Source organism: Myotis daubentonii, chromosome 1 (genome assembly GCF_963259705.1).
Source record: "Myotis daubentonii chromosome 1, mMyoDau2.1, whole genome shotgun sequence".
NCBI classification, from domain to species: Eukaryota; Metazoa; Chordata; class Mammalia; order Chiroptera; family Vespertilionidae; genus Myotis; species Myotis daubentonii.
Genome location: NC_081840.1, coordinates 22,986,895 through 23,008,401, shown reverse-complemented (window position 1 = coordinate 23,008,401; position 21,507 = coordinate 22,986,895). Strand labels below are relative to the sequence as shown.

General features: G+C 45.2%; 1 protein-coding gene across 7 annotated transcripts in view; it reads right to left on the bottom strand.

The window, feature by feature from the left end:
• The window catches only part of HEATR4 (HEAT repeat containing 4), a 75,061-nt gene that overhangs the window by 29,433 nt on the left and 24,121 nt on the right, over positions 1-21,507 (bottom strand). For all 7 annotated transcript variants that reach the window (XM_059690973.1, XM_059691002.1, XM_059691021.1 and 4 more), the window contains 6 exons: positions 16,194-17,137; positions 14,100-14,284; positions 12,885-13,025; positions 7,087-7,287; positions 5,622-5,765; positions 2,344-2,523 (listed from right to left, as the gene is read on the bottom strand). In XM_059690973.1, the coding sequence (XP_059546956.1) occupies positions 2,344-2,523; positions 5,622-5,765; positions 7,087-7,287; positions 12,885-13,025; positions 14,100-14,284; positions 16,194-17,074 (1,732 nt within the window). In that variant the 5' untranslated portion in view covers positions 17,075-17,137. The remainder of the gene's footprint in view (positions 1-2,343; positions 2,524-5,621; positions 5,766-7,086; positions 7,288-12,884; positions 13,026-14,099; positions 14,285-16,193; positions 17,138-21,507) is intronic.

Genomic DNA, 21,507 nt, shown 5'->3' with positions numbered 1-21,507 from the left:
CCCAGCTGCAATGAATTGCATCAAGTTCCTAAGGTATTGCCTCCTCTACCACTCCCACTTTTCTACAGATGAAGCTTTCTGTTATGTAGTATAGAGGTAGGAGCAGGATCTCTTCCCTTGGGTTTGCACCACACTGGGTACTTCTTAGGACTCATCCCTATGTCCCATCTCTTGAGGTTCTTACTCCACACACTGGGATTAGTGGAAAAAGAGCACATAAGAGGATACAGGGTTCTCCAATCTCTGATATCCTCACAGATTTCACATATTCTTCCTGTACTTGGCCTTCACTAATTTGACCACAATTCTAGCTGAACTCTTCTTACTGGTCCCAGCTGTATCTACTTCAGGTGAGTGAGTGTTCATGTCTTCTCTTTCCCTGTAGGCATTGTCTGTCCTTATACAGTGGGGCCTTGACTTACGAGTGTCCCGACTAACGAGTTTTTTGAGATACCAGCTGTGTCTCGGCAGATTTTTTGCATTGAGTTGATAGAGTAATTTGAGTTAACGAGCTCCTTAACGAGCTCGGTCTCGGAATGAATTAAACTCGTAAGTCAAGGCCGCACTGTATTTTGAAGTTAGTCAAGGTTTTTTTTAATGTAAGGGTGGGAGTAACACTCCGTCCAGCTCCCTACATCCAGGGCAGAAAGTGAAAGACCTGAATACTTTTTTCCGCCCTCTTTTGGAATAAAAATATTTCTCAATGACTTCTATGTTTCCAAGACTTAAATATCCCAATGTGTAAATTAACATGTACTCAATTCTTATCCAATCCCCACCCTAATTACATTTTTATTTTTTTTGTTAAAAAGATTGGTTCAGCCCTAACCGATTTGGTTCAGTGGCTAGAGCAGTGGTTCTCAACCTTGGCTGCACATTAGAATCACCTGGGAATCTTTTTAAAATCCTGATTTCTGGGCCCCATCCTCTGGAAATTCTGTTTCTTTGTTACTAGTGTTGTGGCCTCACCCCATAACAAAGAAACAGAATTTCCGGAGAATGGGGCACAGAAATCAGGATTTTAAAAAGATTCCCAGGTGATTCTAATGTGCAGCCAAGGTTGAGAACCACTGGGCTAGAGCATCGGCCTGCGGACTGAAGGGTCCCAGGTTCGATTCCAGTCAAGGGCATGTACCTTGGTTGTAGGCACATCCCCAGTAGGAGGTGTGCAGGAGGCAGCTGATCCATGTTTCTCTCTCATCGATGTTTCTAACTCTCTATCCCTCTCCCTTCCTCTCTGTAAAAAATCAATAAAATATATTTTAAAAAATAAATAAATAAATTTTTTAAAAAAGATTGGTTCATTGGCTATGCTTACATTTTCTATGGGAAAAGGGAAGATTTCTGCTTTGGATCGCACCCTTTAGAGAGAATTAAATGTGATCATAGAATTTGTCTTCTGTGGCTTGTTGATTATAAAGAATAAAATATACATACGTGTGTGTGTGTGGTGGGGGAGTTAAATCTTAACAGATTGTTGTTAGGTAACAGCAATGAGGCACTTCTGGCCTGGCTGAGAGATACAGTTTTTCCTCCCCTTTGAGATTGGGAAGTCTGGAGTGGAGGCTTTCTTAAAACAAATGAAACAAGTTGTTGAGCTTCTATATGCAGGAGGACAAACCAGTCTGTCAGTTGTCTTTTCCCAATTTCCCAAAGAACAAGGACATCTCTGAGCAGTTAGGCACCTTGGGCATATCACTTGACCTTTTTGCTGTATTACTACTCCAACAATGCATGTGGACAATGCCTATAAGTTAATGTGCACAAATGGAAGCATGATGTGTTCAAGTGGTGATTTTTAATTTTCAGGAAGTATTCTTAAATATTGTTACATCATATTTTCAATTTAAACAAAATCCAGTTGTGTGAAAGGGCATGGTTTCTGGTCAAACACATCTATGAAACACCACTAGGTGGCAGTGTGCCTATTTTGTCAAAGTACCTAGGAAGAACTACCTTTTCTATGTTCTAAGATGAACTGAAATCCAATACAATAGACATCACAGACATGACAATGGAGAGTAACAGATGGAGAAGCTAATGGTAAGATATCTCCTCTTGCTCTGACCGGTTTGCTCAGTGGATAGAGCGTCGACCTCCAGACTGAAAGGTCCCAGGTTTGATTCTGGTCAAGGGCATGTACCTTGGTTACGGGCACATCTCCAGTAGGAGGTATGCAGAAGGCAGCTGATCGATGTTTCTCTCTCATCGATGTTTCTAACTCTCTATCCCTCTCCCTTCCACTCTGTAAAAAATCAATAAAATATATATTTATTTTAAAAAAAAAGGATATCTCCTCTTTACCCCATATTCCCAGGTCAGAAGAAACGGAGAGTTCCTCACCTTTCAAAAGGGCAGTATGCATGATGTCCTGGGCAAGGGGATTATGTGACTGTATAGCATATTGGCATATTGCTGCCGCCATCTGCACGTTGAAATTCTGGTCACCAAGAGCAGCCTCCAGAGGCGGGAGTAGAACCTCTGGCAAGTCCTGGATTGATGGGGCTTCCACAGTCTTCTCGTCTGTGATCAAAAGAGAGCTGAAGAAGGGAGTGCTAGCCCCTTTGCTTTTCTCGGAAACACAGCTTCCTTCCCATAGCCGCATACCAGCCGCAGGTGCTTACCTCTATGGGCCCCTACAATGGGCAGGATTTTATGACTCACTTCTGTGCTGGGTATGCCAGTTCCATCCTTTATCATCTGGCCTCAAAGAAGGTATATTCAAGCCAAAGAAGAATGTTTCCAGCTAGGCTATGGTGACTTTCACCATTAGTTTTAGTGATAAAAATCAACCTATTTACCCTATATGTTTTTGTATTTTTACATTACATTTTGTACTTTTATATTATTTTTAAAATATATTTCTTTATTGATTTCAGAGAGGAAGGAAGAGGAAGAGAGAGAGAGAGAAACATCAATGATGAGAGAGAATCATTGATCGCTGCCTCCTGCACACCCTCCACTGGGGATCGAGCCCACAACCCAGGCATATGCCTTTGACTGGAATCGAACCTGGGACCCTCCAGTCCGTAGGCCGACACTCTATCCACTGAGCCAAACTGGCTAGGGCTATTATTTTTAATAATAGCAATTATATTTAGGTAGTGCTTTGCCATCTATATAGTGTTTTCATACTCATTCTTCCAACTTTTATTGAAGTAGACAAGGCAGATATTACTGCAGAGCTCACCTGAAATATGTGTATGTTTAACAAACAGGCCCACAACACTGTTTTAAGTCCCTCAGGACCAGTCTTCCGAAGGACATAGGATGGGAGCACAGTTTGCCAACAGGGCAGCCTCAGGCACTCCTTTTGGCCAGAGTTCTGAGGTGGTTTGTATAGCATTCCACAGATCCCTCTGGGACACCTCAGGACTACGGAAAACACTTTGAGGACAAGTCTTACGTTTCACTGGAGTTAGGATCTCTTATAACAACTCCACAGATATCGTCTTAGGGTCCCTAAAGGGAATGCTGTTATATAAGTCACAGCATTCATGGAAACCCAAAGGATGGTGCCCCTTTACATATTTACATTTCATTTATAGTTCTTCCCACTCCAAATGTAACTAATCAGTCAGGGTGCGTTTTTATCAGAAACAGTTGCCTATAAAGATAGTTCCTGTCCTTATCAGGTTAGCAGAGTAACAGGTATGCATTTAATTAAAGCTCAGATTCTCAAGTAGAAGGGGAAGGATTTTATTAACCTTTTGTCCACAACTATCCTCACTTGATAGATAAGGAATTTGAAACTCAGAAGTTAACTGACTTCCAAGAAGCTGGACCTGTGACTAAGGTTTTAGGACTTCTAATCTATCCTTTGTACTACTGCTGCAATCCACTATGCCATGTGTTAAGAATGACCTAGATGGAAATATATATTTCAGGGGAATGGAAGCAATTGATCATCTCAAGAAATAATGAGCCGAAACCGGTTTGGCTCAGTGGATAGAGCATCAGCCTGTGGACTGAAGGGTCCCAGGTTCGATTCCGGTCAGGGGCATGTACCTGGGTTGCGGGCACATCCCCAGTAGGAGATGTGTAGGAGGCAGCTGATCGATGTTTCTCTCTCATCGATGTTTCTAACTATCTCTCTCCCTTCCTCTCTGTAAAAAAAAAAAAAAAAAAAAAAAATCAATAAAATATCTTTAAAAAAAAAAAGAAATAATGAGTAGATCATTTTCTTTGGGAAGGTGTGGGGAGGAAACAACAAAATCTAGACACCGAGGACACGTGAAAGGGATCACGTGAAAGGCATAGTTCTGGCGGAAGATAAAGATGTTTGTATGTATGTGGAAGATTTGGGGATAAGATTATGATATATGTTGCTGTTTATTGAAGGTTTTTTCTATGTGCCAGGCACCGAAAATATATCATCCCATTTAATACCCAAGGAAATAAGCAGTTATAATAAAAAATGTATATGTGTGGACACATGTCTAGCAGGGACACCAAACCAAGTCTGGGTGGTGGGGCAGGGAAGACTCCTCAGAGGAGGTGACACCTTAGCTGAAAACTGAAGGGAAAGTATAGAAATTAATCATATGAAGAGAGGAAGAGTTTTCCAGCACAGGAAGCAACAAATTTGAAAACTTGAAGGAAAAATGCCCATATGTGGAACTCAATAAACAGGATATAAGTGAAATGAAACTTTAAAAACCTGGCAGTTTTGTAGAGCCAAATAGTCCCTGCCCTGAGAGAGTTCCTTGCCTGCTAGCGATGGCAGAGAAATAAAAAATTATGATAGAGTGATAAATATTAGGACTGGAATAATATTAGGATGCTACCTGCAGCAGAGAAGAAAAAGTGTCAGCCCAGGCTTCACATAAAAGGTGATATCTGAGAGGGTGCTTGAGGAATCAGGGTCCATTGGTTTTATGTCCTTTCAATGGCATTTATAGTTTCCACTAAAGGCTCGGTGCACAAAATTTGTGCACTGGGTGTGTGTCCGTCCCCCTCAGCCCAACCTGCACCCTCTCCAATCTGGGACATCCCTCTCACAATACAGGACTGCTAGCTCCCAACCACTCACCTGCCTGCCTGCCTGATTGCCCCTAACCGCTTCTGCCTGCCAGCCTAATCACCCCCTAATCACTCCCCTGCCAGCCTGATCGATGCCTAACTGCTCCCCTGCTGGCCCGATTGCCCCCAACTGCCCTTCCCCTGCCAGCCTGGTCACCCCTAACTGCCCTCCCCTGATGGCCTGGTCACCTCTAACTGCCCTCCCCTGCCAGCCTGGTCACCCCCAACTGCCCTCCCCTGCCGGCCATCTTGTGGCGGCTATTTTGACAACATGGGGTGGCCATCTTGTGCAAGGGTGTGATGGTCCATTTGCATATTACCTCTTTATTATATAGGATCATTGCGTCCTGTGTCTTGTTAAACCTGTTTTTGCTAACTGAAAGAAAACTGAAGAGGATTTTTGCATTTAAAAAATGTCATTACCATACGAATGACTTCCATGAAAACGAAGTGGCACATTCGAACTTTCAGAAAGTGGGAGATAATGCTTCGCTCCACGCCACTTTGGCTTACAAAGGGTTTCATAGGAGCGTTCTACTGTTGGATAGCAGGGGAAACCTGTAGATAGTATGCTCAAGCAGTCCAGTTCAGGCTCTCACCTGAGTCCCCCTGCCTGATGGCAATCCGGGGCCGTTCTAAAGCGGCGGTGGCACACGTGGTGATGGCTTGGATCCGAATATCATCATGCATGTCCACCAAGCCCCGCAGCAGACCCTCTATTGTCTTATGGCGCCACTCGATGACTGTGACACAGGGAGCAAAGTGAGACGAGAACCACTTGGTCAGGGTTAGATACATACTGCAGGCCCCCACCCCACCCCGCCAGGACAATTCAAGCAAAACATTAGCTCAGAAAAATAAAGGGCCTCAGAGATGGGATCCTTAGGGAGGTTATTTCTCTGATGATCCCTATACTCTCTAGCTCAGTCCCAAACAACTTCCCCCCGCCCCAAATCTCATCCTATATTCTGTCTCTCTCTCTTAAATAGCTTCACTGGGACCATCTGGGAAACAAAAGGGGCAATAAAACATAGTGGTTAAGGGCACTTTGTTATCAGACATACCTGGTTTGGAATCACAATTATTAGCCATGTGACCTTGGGTAAGTTACTTAACCTGTCTGAGCCTGAGATTTTTCATTTGTAAAATGGGAATAATACTAGAATCTACCATGTTGAGTGATTGAATAGTACATGAGTTAACTAGACAAAAGTTAGCAAGATACCCTCAGGTTTCCTTGCCTTTGAGGGCTCCTCCATCTGGCTTTCAAGGTCATTCTCATTGTATTGCTAACTGTTCTCTTTGTAGGTATCAAGCTTTCATTTCAGTGCTCCTACCATCTGTAGTTGCTCCCTAATAGTGGCTTTTACTTGGTATCTCTTTTTCAACTCTTTTATGTTTATCTGATCCCATTTATGAAATGGATCACCTCTCTTCTTCCTGCACTAGCTAAATTAGTTTCTTAGGTTCTGAAAGACAGCAGCCCTGGAGTCCTTAAATCTTATAGCTTTCAACAGTCCTTGCCAGGTGCTTACTCTGCCCCAGGCACTCAGACTTCTACTCCCATATCTCTGAGGGCAAAGTAGATATAGGATAATCCCAACTCCAGGAATGAATTTTGGAGAGGGGTGGTTTATACCACAGACAACTACCATGTGAATAAAATAGTTATAAGTGTTTCTTGGGATTTTTTTGACCACCATTACATTTCCATTGCTTGGACAGCATATTTCAACCTTCCCTTCATGCATTATTTAGTGAACATAAGGTTTCAGAGGTCAGTAAGTTAGGGTCCCTGCCTGTGAAGAGTTCTCAACATAGTGTGTCTCCACAGACTACTGAAGTAAATCCCACCCATGCAAAAAGTATTCATACGTCAACTAGCATTGTGTGGAAAGAAGGCTCTTGTCTAGTCTACCCTTGATGAGGCAACCAGATTTGTATGTTTTATGAGAGGGATGGATTTTCAAAGACTGAGAAACACTAGTCCAAGCTGAGACTCTCATCCTCCACAAATACATACCGACACCTCTTGATGTCCCGCCCCCCACCCGCTTCACTCACTCAGAGCCCAGGCGGTCCTCCATTCCTGCAGCATCCTCCGCAGGACCAGCAGTTTCCAGGGCACATCCTCCTTCAGTGAATCCGCCTGCATCTTCAGTCTCTTGGCCTTAGTGGACATGTCCTCACGCCCCTGCACCAGCTGATCCTTGACTGGGGTGGGCAAAGCAGTCCAGCGCGGGGCTCCTTTCACGGGCCTGCAAGCTGTGCAGTGTGCCAGCATGAGGTCCTGCCCTAGGCCCTGTGTTCCAACCAGCATCTCATTCCTATTCCTGACTAAGACCAAGGCAAAACAGTGTTCTCAAGAGCAAACTTTCCTGTGGTTATAAAGGGAACTGAGCACAAGTGGCACAGGGAGCTGTGACTACAGACCTGAGAAGCCATGATGGTGGGGGAGAAAGGCGGGGGGGGAGGGGGGAAGCTGAGCTATTTACAAGCCTTTCTATAAGTGTAATAAATCTTTAGGCACATAAATATGTTTCTACTAGAAGCCCAGCACACAAAATTGTGCAGCCCCGCCCACCCGCACGGGCAGCCCTGCCACACTTGCAGCCCTGCCCATCCACACGCGTCTCGCGCGCTCACAGCCCTGCCCACCTGCGCTGGTCTTTGGTTGTTACAGCGTTAGGGCCACTGGGTTTTTATAATTATAGTTGTAAAAGGGCTTGCTCCTAAAATTTGATATTTGATATATTGCAATTTAGAGTATAATGGGCCATTAATTCCTAGTTTAATTGTTCTTTTTATGCTTTTAATTTGGGAGGAAGAATGGTCCTGCCAGCTGCTAAATTTTAAAGATTTTAGCATCTCTGAATTTTTCCTAATTATGACAAATAACAGTTGGAACTTTGAGAACAGAAGAAAATCCTATATAATAAAAGGCTAATATGCAAATTGACCAAACAGCAGAATGACTGGTCGCTATGACATGCACTGACCACCAGGAGGCAGATGCTCAATGCAGGAGCTGCCCCCTGGTAGTTAGTGTGCTCCCACAGCGGGAGCACTGCTCAGCCAGAAGCTGGGCTCACAGCTGGCTAGGGTAGTGGTGGTGGTGGGAGCCTCTCCCACCTCTGTGGCAGCAATAAGGATGTCCGACTGATGGCTTAGGCCCGCTCCCCAGCAGTCGGATATCCCCCAAGGCCTCCTGGACTGCAAGAGGGCATAGGCCGGGCTGAGGGACCCTCCTCCCTCCCCGACACACACACACACACACACACACACACACCGAGTGCATGAATTTCATGCACCGGGCCTCTAGTATTATATAAGTACAAGAGGCCCATTGCAGGAAGATTCCTGCAAGAATAGGGCTTCTTTTGGCCAGAGCAAAGCAAAGAAGGGATTGAAGCCCGCCCTTCTCCACTGCCTCGCTCCCTCCTATCTCCGCTGCCTCAGCTCTGCTCCTGTGTTCATTGCCTCGGGACACTCCATCAGCGGTGGAGCAGCAAGGCTGGATCGGCCACTGGAGTGGGTGGATCATGCCTCGCTGCTTGCCCCCGTGGCCGCTGGCCAGGTGACAGGCCCGGACACTCCAGCAGCGATGGAACGGTGAGGCTGGAACCACCACCAGAGTGGGCGGATCCAGCCTCGCCACTCGCCCCCCCCCCCACCTCCCCTGCCACCTGCCTGGCCAACAGGCCCGGACACTCCAGCAGCGATGGAACGGTGAGGCTGGAACCACCGCCAGAGTGGGCGGATCCAGCCTCGCCACTCGCCCCCCCCCCCACCTCCCCTGTCACCTGCCTGGCCAACAGGCCTGGACACTTCAACGGCTGGGCTGAGGGGACTGGGCACTGCTATCTTGTGGCTATGGGCGCTGCCATCTTTGTGACAGAGTGACAGTTAATTTGCATATTATTCTTTTATTAGATAGGCTAGTTGTTATATAAAAAGTTATAGCTGTTATATTATTCTAGACTTAACGTGATCCCTGATATGAGATTCAGAAAGCGTCTTTCTCAGAGGAGTAGTTATGTAGCGAAGAAGGCAAAACAGATAAAAATATTTCCGGCCCGGCCAACGTAGCTCAGTGATTGAGCATCAACCTTTGAACCAAGAGATCATGGTTTGATTCCAGGTCAGGGCACATATCTGGACTGCGGGCTCAATCCCCAGTCAGGGTGTGCAGGAGGCAGCCAATTAATGATTCTCTCTCATTATTGATGTTTCTATCTCTCCCTCTCCCTTTCTCTCTGAAATCAATAAAAATATATTTTAAAAAGAAAACAAAACATTTCCAGACTACTAATTTCATTATTTGCCACATTGCTTCTCAGTTTCATGTTCTAATCTGTCACTATCAGCAGTTTCTGTTTTTCCAGATCTCATTCCAACTCAAACGTGTTTAGATTTGCTCTGAATCAATTCTTTTCTTTGAGCAAGGAGGGCTTCTACCACTTCTTCTAATGTAAAAAGAATCCTGTGAGACTCAAGGGCAATCTAGCTCAGATGCTTCTGTAGAGCACAACCTAAAAATGGTGCTCAGCCAGCTTGATCACACTGGGGGAACTCAGTCACCCTGAGTTCAGGGATTCCTTCCTTTGCAGTGTAGGATGTGCACAGCCAGAAGCCATAGAGCCAGCTCCAGACAGGTCAGCTCCTAGTGAATAGATCCTTGGCCATATGACATTCCCCCACTTCTCTCTGCCTTCTTAAAATCCCTTTCCTGGAAGTGAGAAGTAGCTGTTCCTCCTGTATCCCCCTGCCCAGGGAGTTAAAATCGATGTGGTCAGAAAGTCTTAAATCGCTGCCAGTTAAAGTCTTAAGAGAATAAACACGTACAACTACCAACATTTATTTTACTTCTAGCCCATGAGTTCCAGGCAGGTAGAAATACATCCACTTGCCACCTCCCACCTCAGAAGTCACCTAAAGGGAGCATGAAAAGAAACAACCCTTTGACTGTCTATGGGAGAAAAGGCACAGTGCACTTTGTTGGCAGAAACAGATGGTGCCTTTGTGATGTGTATTGTAAAGCCTGTGCTTGGTATATAGGAACCATGATGATCTAGGCACACTAAGAGAGTTTTCTGCCAGGCTGTACACTTCGTTTCTTTCTTTTTAAAAGAATACTAGAGGCCCGAAGCACAAAATTCATGCAAGGGGCTTGGCCCTCGCAGCCACGGTGGCTGCCTCAGCCCTCACAGCCCAGGCTTCGTCCAGAAGGACGTCCAGAAGGTCATTCGGCTGTCTGGTCTAATTAGCATACTATGCTTTTATTATTATAGATATTTTTATTGATTTCAAAGAGGAAGGGAGAGGGAGGGAGAGATAGAAATAGCAATGATGAGAGAGAATCACTAATCAGCTGCCTCCTGCACACCCCCTGCTGGGGATCCAGCCTGCAACCCAGACATGTGGCCTTGACCAGAATTGAACCTGGTACCCTTCAGTCCTGAGGCCAACACTCTATCCACTGAGCAAACCGGCTAGGGCTGTACACTGTATTTCTTAAGAATTTTAATCATTTTAAGGGAATCACCATCTAAGTTTTTCAATTCAATCAAAAGGGGGCGGGGGAGGGGGGAACCTAGGAACATCTAACCTCAGGAAGTTTTCTATTATTTCCAGGTTCTTTCATATCCAGTATTTCCTGAGATGAGATGGTGAATAAAATAGTTTTAAGAAGATGTATGTATATATTACTATTCTGGCTTTACTTCCCCCAGATCAATTTCAAATACTGTTTTAAAAAGAGATTTGATGTCAAAAACCTACAGCATTAGCTCATTAAATGTTCTGTGTTCTGGGGGGAAAAGGTAGGTATCCAGCTCTACTGGGGATAAGGTGCCTATGAAGCAGTGAGATAGGTCGTGAAGTTTCTATGAAAGCAGCAGGATCCTCAGAGGATTAAAAAAATAATAATAAGGCCCTAACCGGTTTGGCTCAGTGGATAGAGCGTCAGCCTGCGGACTCAAGGGTCCCAGGTTCGATTCCGGTCAAGGGCACGTACCTTGGTTGCGGGCACATCCCCAGTAGGGGGTGTGCAGGAGGCAGCTGATCGATGTTTCTCTCTCATGGATGTTTCTAACTCTCTATCCCTCTCCCTTCCTCTCTGTAAAAAATCAATAAAAATATATTTTTTAAAAATATAGCTTCATTAAGGTAGAATTCACATCCTGTAAATCCCACCCTCTTAAAGTATATATAATTCAGTGGTATTTTAATATATATGCAGAGTTGTGCAACTATCATCCAGCAACCACTGATCAACTTTGTCTCTGTGGGTCTGCCTTTTCTCAGAGCAGAGGACATACAGAATAGAGCTAGCTTGTGGGGACAGCAGTATACTAATAAGAGTGCCTTGAGTTTGCACAGCACTTAATGGTTTATAAAACATATTCACAAAGTCACCTAAGTATCAATAAGTATCACAAAAGTGCCCTGCTATAGGAATGATTAGTGTCTCAATTTTTAAAAAAAATTTTTTAAAATTGATTTCAGAGAGGAAAAGAGAGGGGAGAGAGAGATAGAAACATCAATGATGAGAGAGAATCATTGATTGGCTGCCTTCTGCAGGTCCCCTTCTGGGAACTGAGCCCATAACCCCGGCATGTGCCGTTGACCGGAATCAAACCTGGGATCCTTCAGTCCGGAGGCTGACACTCTGTCCACTGAGCCAAACTGGCTAGGGCTAGTGTCTCAGTTTTAATGAAGCAACTAAAGCTCCAGAAGGTGACTTGCCAAGACCTAACCCAAGGCTCTGCTGGGGTGCTTTCTCCACTGCTTTATAATAGCGGTCCTCAACAAAGGAGGAGGGGGTGTGGGTATTGGGGAAGCTATGCATAGCCACCATGAGTAGCATCTCTACTCTAATGACTGATACCTAGCCAGGCAGCACTAGAGGCAGAGGCTTAGAGGTGGGTGGGAAAAGAATGGGTCACTACTGCTACTAGTTTCTGCACATGAGGGGACCTCCTCAGCAGCGACACTGCAAAGAAAAGAGTCATGGGAAATGGATACATAGTCTCTTGGAGAATGGGCACTTTTTGTTTCATTAGCTCATTTCTTGGCTATTTTCCTTCCCTCTCTCTACCTTCTCTGTCTTACATAATCAAAATGATGTACTGGTAGAGGATGCTGCTTTGGCCTGAGAAGCAGATATTGGCCTGAGTATGGAGTGGGAGGCCAGCCCAACGCAAAAGAGCAGAGTACTCGATCAGGGTCTGATAAGCGTCCCCTGGAAGCATTAAGATGGAATTATTGGCACTTATTACACCTAAGTTTTATTTTATTTTAACTGAATGAATGCTTCACAAAACCTCTTCCTAGTTATAGTTACTATTTTATAATTTTATGAGATGATTTTTTAAAAAGATTTTTTTATTGAGGGGAAGAGAAAAACATCAATGTGAGAGCGAAACATCGATCGGCTGGGCATGTGCCCTGGCCGGGAATCTGACCGCCAACCCTTCCGTGCATGGGATGATGCCCAACCAATGGCCAGGGCAGCGAGATGACTTCTAGTCCGTAGGAAGAGACTCTCCCGGATGCTGGTGGTGCCCTGCCCTCTGAAACAGGGACCTTAAAGAAATGGTGCCCGAGCCAGTGTGGCTCAGTTGTTTGGAGCATTGTCCCCTACACCGGCAGGTGTCGGTCAGGTTCAATCCCTGGTTGGGACACAAACAGGCGGTTGGGGGGTGAGGGGGGAAGAGGGAGCAACCCATTAATGTTTCTCTCTCTCTCTCTCTCTCTCTCTCTCTCTCTGATCAATAAAAACACATTCTCGGTGAGAATTTTTAAAAGAAAAGAAACGGCCACACTTCCATCTTTATGCCCGTTATCAGCTTCCTGCTTACGTGCTTCAGGAACTGGCTGGGAGGTCCACCTTTCTGGGGTTTCCGGGAAGACCTTAGCTAGCTGCTTGTGGTACTGGTTGAGGTTCTCCAGGAAAATTTGGTCTCTCTTTGCACCAATCCGGTGGATGATCTGGACTTTATCTATGAACAGATAAAGAAATAATGAGTCAAATAAATAAAATATACAGAGGGGACAAAAAATAAAAAAGAAAGAATGAGTCTCCAGCACCTTCCTTCTCTCTCCTCCTGGGTTTTTAGTCACCAGGGCCAGATCCAATTTCACTTTACCCTCCTCTAAAGCCCCTAGGACGCATGGCTGCCGGGCTCTGTGAGGCCTGGATGTCAAGGCAGAGCCTTTCTCACTATGAAAAGCTATTTACTAATGAAGGGCCACCTAATTCATCTCTTATTCTCCATCAATACTTTTTCTTAAGCACTTTAAGAATACGTTCCGTTTATAGCACTTTAGGAACAAGATGGGAGCAGAAAAGGATAAACAGCGTGGAACATGCAGACCTAGATCGTGCATCCTGGAAGCCCAGGCATCTAAAGGGAAAGCCCAGGCGAGCTGGAAGGGAAGGTGGTGGGCATTTATTGGGCGTTGGGCAAGGCGCATTGTAAATGCTTTCTTGTCTACTGTTTACAGTAAGTGCATTTTTCTTAATACTGTTTTACAAATAAGGTACATAAGGCTCAGAGAGATTATATCATTTGCTGAAGATTAGTAGGAAAGGATTAAGCCAGGATTTAACCTCGGATCTGCCTGACCCCAAAGCCTGTGATATATTTTTTTCCAATCTAGCCCCTCAGTGGGGGAATATCTCAAAGTGAGAGGAGGGAGAAGGGTGTACAGAGAAGCAGTAGATTGTTCCCAAAGCCAAATCTTGCTTGCTTTACAATCCCACCCTCCACTGCCTCCTTAGTAAGATAGAGAGCTAGAGAAAGGAGGAAGAAGAAGAACCATTTTCTCCCCACCAGACATCTCCCCCTTCCCCCCACACACACCCCTGGCAAAAACAAAAATTAAAAAAAACAAAAACAAAAACCCACACGCAAATAGCTCGTATGAGAGTAACCAGGGAATGTTATGGAAATGTTACCATGAACACCTGGGTCATCCAGGACCTCATCCACATCCATGACTGTGTCATCCCCCAGCTACCTTCCATCTCCATATCTACCTTAGCCCCCACCAAAGGGCCCCAGCTCTATTACCAAAGTAAATCTCCTGTTCAAAGGTGTTGTCGGTGGAGTAAGCATACTTTCCAGCTCGGCGAGTCACCTGCCGGCTGTAGCTCTGGACTGGGGACTGGCAGATGATCTCTTCGTTGATATCCACAGTGGCCTTGTTGTCAGACGTTGTTTCAACACCCTGCTCTTGAGGCGAGTAACTGGGCAATCTTGGCCGGAGTGAGGGAGGGAGGGAGAAAGGGGGGAGGAAAGGTAGGAGAAGGACTTTCTCGTTTCCATCAGATCCACAGCTCACTCCCTTTCCTATTTTTTAAAAAAATACGTTTCTATTGATTTTTAGAGAAAGAGGAAGGGAGAAGGAAAGAGAGATAGAAACATCGATTGGCTGCCTCCTGCATGCCCCCTACTGGGGAATTGAGCCTTGCTGGAAGCAGGTCCATCCTTGCTGCTTGACACAGTCGCTGCAGGAAAGAAACATCTGCACAGCATATGTTTCAAGGGACCTGGCGTATATAGCATACTGTTCTTAATATGTTTGCTCCCCTTAGCGCTGTGTGTTTTAACCAAGGTCACCTCTCTGAGAAAGGTTGTTTCCCCAGGTAGGGATTTTTCCCTGAAGTTAGGGAGGGGATAAAACCCCTTAACTAAGTGCCAGGCGGGTAGTTAATCACTTTAACTACGAACAATTGCGCTTAAGCTACATAATCTTTACTCCCTGGAATGGAGATAAGAAATGCCCTAACCCTTGGAATAGAGATTGATAGGATTGGAATCAACTGGTATAAATACAGATGTAACAAGACAACAGGACACAGAACCTAGGGACAGAACCTAGCGAGAGAACATGGCAAAAGATCCTGGACAGAACCTGGCTACAGAACTTGGCTGGAGAACCTAGACAGAACCTGGCAACCGAACCTGGCTGAAGAACCTGGCTACAGAAGAGCCTGCAACCCAGGAATGTGCCCTGACTGGGAATCAAACCATAACCTCTTGGTGCATGGGATGACGCTCACACCACTGAGCAACACCAGCCAGGCTCCCTTTCCTTTTTAAGCTCAAGGCATACACACATGAGCATTTAAAGAACACCTCTATCTAACTATTGGCCTTGACCCCAAGGTCCACTTGAATATGGAGCTGCCAGAAGGGCCTGGCTGCAGCCACCTTCCCCCTTCCCTGGTGGAGCCACTCCTTCTGTACCCACTGGACAGCACAATACAGTCCCATCCTCCCGGCATTACCCTTCTTTAACACTGGTGCCCTTGGTGGATACATGGACTTGGGGAAGGGGACCCTCCTCCTACAGTACCTCACTTCATTATGTGTGGTTACTTAATGTTTGTTGGACAGACTGTAAGCACCTTCAAAGATAGGTTCATGTCTATCTCATTTACGTTGCATTCCCAGCCCTTTGCAAAGTAACCGGAAAGTAGTGGGAATGCGATTTCTATTTTACTAATAAATGGGTAAATAAATGAGCTTCCACTTATTTCTAGTTCACTTTTGGGAATGAGAGGTATCATAATAGCTCCAGTCCTCCCTCTAGCTATAAGTGAGGAGGAAACAATCTGAGACACGCACAGTAACCCTCTTCTCTCAGGCTGTCTACTTCTCTGCCCTGCTGCCAGTCAGTTTTTGAGTCAGTGACATGCTGGCTTCTTATCCAAAGGGAGGCAGGACCAAACCTCAGAGCCAGGAGGCTCTGCCTTCCTTACCCTCACTGTGCTTACATTTCTGGGAGCACCTGGACAATAACTGGATCAGCAGAAAGGGAAAGGCTGAGAACCAATCCCTTCAATGGCACTGGTTCTAACCGGGGAGCAATTCTGTCCTGCGTGTCAATGTCTGGAGACATCTTTGGTTGTCACAACTGGAGAGTACCAGTGGCATCCATAGGAAAATGCTGTTAAACATCTTACAATACACAGCGCAGCCCTCTGCAACCTCGCATGTCGGTAGTGCTGAGGCTGAAAACCTCACTTGATGCAGGCGGACAGAGCAGGTTGGCAGGGAAAACACAAGAGGTTGATGCGCGAGGGTAAGCCAGCCCACCCAGGGTTCCTTGAAGGGAAGCCCAGGATTCTTAAAGGCATGTCGGGGGCCCAGCCGGTCTACCGATAATAAACAGGAAGCAGCAGCTCTGGCTGCTTTTTCTCCTCCGTGGGCAGGGTGACACTCTGTTCCTCAAAATCCGCCATCTCTGCTTCCTCCAGTTCTTTCAAGAGCTCCAGGTCGCTGGCGGAACTGAGCTCATCCCGGATGTGGCTCCAGTCGTATTGTTGGCGCAAGAAGCTCTGCCACTTGTTGGGGGAGACCCCGGGCCTTAAAGGACGCTTGTTCTGTATCCATCTGGCCGTGCGCTTGTCCAGCTTTTCCAGCACGATGGCCTCCCAGGCTCTGGCCTCCTTCTCGTGGGGCAGAAGCCAGGTTTCCCCATCCAGCTCCAGATCCGGAGTAGGTGGCAAGCTCAGAAAGTCTGGATCCATGCAGCAAAGAGGAATGGGAAGGCAAGACTTTTTCTGGACGGTGCTTCCTGACTTGGACTTTGTTAGCTTCTTCCTAAAATAGGTAGGACTTTCTGTTTTCTCAGCCTGGGAGCTGACCCTGGCTGAGGGACTTGAAGAATCCAACAACTTGAAGCTGACGGGTTTCTCAGGCCGGGCCTTCCTGATATGGGGAGGCTGGATGATGCTGTCTGCATTGTAGAGGTGACGGAAGCTGCACTGGCTGTAAGAAAAGCTGGCTAGCCCTCGCTGCCACAGCACCTCCTGAGAGAAGGTAAGGTTTGAAGCCGCCTTTTTAAAATACTGGCTCTTGAGGTCTGCACAGTGCTGCGGGCTGAAGTGAAAGACTGCAGGCACGCTGGAGATAGAGGTGCACTCCTCCATGCTTCTTGGGTTTAGGTGGGAGAAAAGCATGCCCCGTCTCAGCTGTCGGGGGAGTGACCGATAGAGAACTTGAGGAAGAAAGGTCTTTTCCTTTTGGTTCCTGGCCATTGTTTCCCGGCAAATGCTTCCTGCCACACTGCCTGGTCCAGAGGCAGGGCCTGGAGGCGTGACCTGTTAAAGGGATGAGAGGAACTGGTGAGAGCTCTAGGTCATAGACGTTGGTAACCCATAGCAATACAGAAAGAAAAGAACTTGGAAGATAGATGGGAGGAGGGAAAGTCATGTGAATTAGAAGGATGAAAGAAAGAAAAGGTACAACATTCCAAATATTCCTTGCATCAGACCCTTGCTTCCCATCTCACACTTGTCCCCAAAGCTCAGCCCCTCATCTTCTTACGAGGGATAACTGCTTTTCAACAGCATTCCGTGCTTCCAGTTTTTCCTCAAACGTTGCTTTCTCTCTGTTCCAAGGCTTATAGCATAAAGTTCAGGCAACTCAACCTGGCACTCGGAGTTCTCCATGACTGTGATCCCCAGTTAATGACCTTGTCCTGATATATAAGGGGTCTCCTAGCTCTTCTCCGGGTATTCTTCCCTTCACATAGTGGAGCTTCCATCTGTGCCTTCTATATGAAACGGGTGGCCTGGGGCACAGATTCATGCACATTGAAAGGAAAGTAATTAGAAGAAATATTTTAATATTGCTACTCGCCCTTTCTCTATAATAGAAGTGTCAGAGATGAAAGAAAATTAGTAAAATGTATATGAAAATAATATATAAGTTGACTAATAAACAATAACAACATGATATAACAACAAAAACATGATATAAAAACAATAAAAACATGATATAAAAACAACATTGATAAAAATAATGACTGATAAATTTATTAAACTTATTCTCATATCTCCCTGTGTACCACATTAAGAGTAAAAACATTTTCAGAGTGCTTGACTAATTTTCCTTTGATGTCCCAGCATCAAGAAAGGTTCAGGAAATCTGGAGTAGGCTGTGCATAGATTAAATAGGAGTCCAGAGACGAAGCATAATCTTGAAAGGCATTTGGGTGTCAGAGGAGCTTAGCTTAAAGGAAACTAAGATGTAAGGTCTAAGGCAGGAGTGGGCAAACTTTTTGACTCGAGGGCCACAATGGGTTCTTAAACTGGACTCAGAAGAAGGAGCTGCAGCCATGTTTCCCGACGTTGCCATGTTAACACTGCTGCTGGTGAAGGAGCGGAGGGGAGAGCAAGAGAACCCTCCGCTCTTTCAGCTCCGCGGGCCGGCCGGATAGAACAGCCGAACGGGCCGGATCCGGCCCGCGGGCCGTAGTTTGCCCACGGCTGGTCTAAGGTCTAAGGTCTAAGGTCTCCTCGTCTCAGGACCCCATGCTTTTTATTAATACAACTTGTCCTGAGGCGAGGCAGAGATATACACTTCAAAGGGTCACGGTTTGGTACAGAGTCCATTGTCAGAATGGGGGAATTAGCTTATGGCTGTTTAGGTGTTTGGCCAGTAGGAGGCAATAACATGTAGATTAAGATGCCCTTTTAGCCGTCTGGCAGCCAACAATTATCCCTTTTCAGGTTTGGGGAAATGCTACCAGCAATTCCCAGATTCAGCCCTGCTGTCATGCTGGAATTGGTTTCTGGCAGAAGTCTTCACAATTTTAACTCTAACGTCACTTGCTCTTTGAACTTGAGAGAAAGCAACATATAACTGACCATGTCTGAAAATGGGTTCAGGTAGGAATATTCCTACTCTGTCTAGATTGGTGCCAGTGAGAGCTTTATATGTATCGCACATGTGCAGGTCAATGTTTATTTTTAAATTGCCAGTGTGTGTCATATGTACCGGCCAGTCAGACAGTCAGACGGATAGACGGCTGGTTACTTAGCCTTTTATATAGAAAGACTAGTGGCCTGGTGCACAGATTTGTGCACATTGAAAGGAAATTAATTAGAAGAAATATTTCAATATTGCTATTCACCCTTTCTCTATAATAGAAGTGTCAACCAAATTCATGATCAACAGTGACAGATTGAAACATACGCATGTTATTGGCTCCAGCAAGAGCTTTATATGTATCGCGCATGTCAACTTAGCCTTTTATAGATATAGAATAAACTTGTTTAGTTAGGCCTGTTTTCTGATTTAGCTAAACGTCTTCCAGCCCAGTGAAGCACCCCAACTTCTATTTCAGGTAACTGTCAGCAACACAGTAGTAAATATCAACACAAAGCAGATTATTATTGTAGATCATGCAGGGAGAACAAAGGGTAAAATATTTAACTACAGCAGTGTTTGACTATATTCTGCACAGTGAGAAAACCTGATGTAATTTTCAAGTTCCACCATTTCTTACTTCTTTTCAGTCAGGTCAAGTTTCTACTAAATCTCTGTTTTCTGGCTAATGAAACGAAAATAGGATTCCACCAAGTCTCCTATCTACCTACTCCAAGACTTCTGTGAGGATCAAATGAGATGAGGCACGGGAAAACACTTCACAGACATTTGGTTAAAGTGTAAAATGTTTCCACCTGGCTATAAAGCAAGTCTTGTTCCTGGGCTAGGGAAACTGCAAGGAGGCTAGTCGCTAGGGAGAGGAAGCTGGGCATTGCTATGTGGTGTCATTACCCGGACGGACACATAGCATGTTAGCCTTTTATATACATAGATTGCCAGTGCGCATCATATGTACTGGCCGTTGGTTGGATGGCCACACAGATGTACGGTCAGTCACTTAGCCTATCTATCTATATAGATAGCCTTTCTTCCATATTTAACACAAATTCTATTTCCCAGGCCCAGCTCAATTCCTGCCTGCTCCATAACTTCCTTGATCTATCCAGGCCTCCATGTCATATGAAAATTTATAAATTACTTCTAGTCCATGCCAGTTGTTTTAACTTTTAATCCTGTGACACTTCAATTATTAAATATGTGCTCTCTAACTGCATTGCCCTGTCTCTGCTAGCCTTCAAAATCACCTGGTACTTTTCCATATTGTTTCATAGTCATCATTGTTAGAATTTTTAACGGCTGCAAAACATTTTATCAAGTGTATAAATCATCTTAGCTCTTCCTTAATTCCTGGGCAAGCTGTTTCCAGGTTTTAGCTAGCATGGAAAACACTGTAGAGAACCACTGCCTGGATTTAGTGCTTTGAAAAATTTTTTTCTTCTGAAGCACTTACTTGGACTAATAATGATAATTGACAATTAGGAAGTACTTTGCTAAGGGCTTTACACAGAGAAGATATTATAGTTTTTATTTCTTATGGGAAGAAGCCACAGCTCAGAGAGGTAGATAAGTTACTTCAGACCACACAGGTTGTAAGTAGAGCAGTGATGCTTCAAGCCCAACTGCCATTGTCCAGCTCCAGGGCACTTAACCTCTGTGCCACACTGGCCTTGGTTCAAGCCCCACTCCCTACCACTCACTGTGCTGGCCTTGCCGTTCCCTGAGGGCAGGTAGACCTCATGTACAATGACACAATTATCTTGCCTTGCTTGCCCTGTGCACAAGGTGCCCTTTAGCTCAGATCTGACTTCTCTTTCCTTTAAAACACTCAGCACAGTATCTTCTCTCCTTAGGACTTGATTTATCCCACTGACTTCTGTGTACTAAATCTCATCTCTCAGTGGATTTCTTTTGTTAAGGACCAGCTTTCATCTAGATGTCACTAGGCCAAAATTGATAACCTCACTCAAATGAAGTCCCACATCATTGATATGCTATCCCTCTAGGGTTTTTTGCACATAAGATGGAATTTGGTTGTTCCGTCTCTTCACAAAGGCAACATGGCCCCAAGGGTAGAGGATGGTCACAGGTGATATTTTTCCTGAAATTGTACCTACTTTTACTGGTTAAAAATAAACTATCAGTTAAAAACAATATTAGTACCCTAGCCGGTTTGGCTCAGTGGATAGAGCGTTGGCCTGTGGACTAAAGGGTCACAGGTTCGATTCTGGCCAAGGGCATATGCCTGGGTTGCAGGCTTGATCCCCAGGAGGGAGCATGCAGGAGGCAGCCTACCAATGATTCTCTCATCATTGACGTTTCTATCTCTCTATCCCTCTCCCTTCCTCTCTAAAATCAATTAAAAATATATTTTAAAAACACAATATTAGTGTTCTGCCCTGCATAGTGCCTAATAGAATATTTTATAATTCTTAACATATCAGTATATCAATAACTTGCTCCTAAGGCAGGGGGCATTTTGATTCTAAACACTTAAAAAAACAAGATAACTACCTATATGGAATGATTGGAGAGGGGGTATCCCTAGATATATGCCCATTAGCCTGGGACCTAAAGAATCTTTGGCTACAATGCCAACATTCCAGAAAGAATACCATGTTATCATTATCAATTATTATATACTAGGGTAGGGTCCCTAGGCCTGGCCAGCAATCAGGACAGGCCGGGGCCTTCCTTCCCCAGCTTCCAGCTGCTGGCTGCTGGCCGGAGCCTTCGTTTCACGCTGCCTCCTAGTGGTCAGCACACATCATAGCAAGCGGTCAAACTCCCTGTCAGTGGA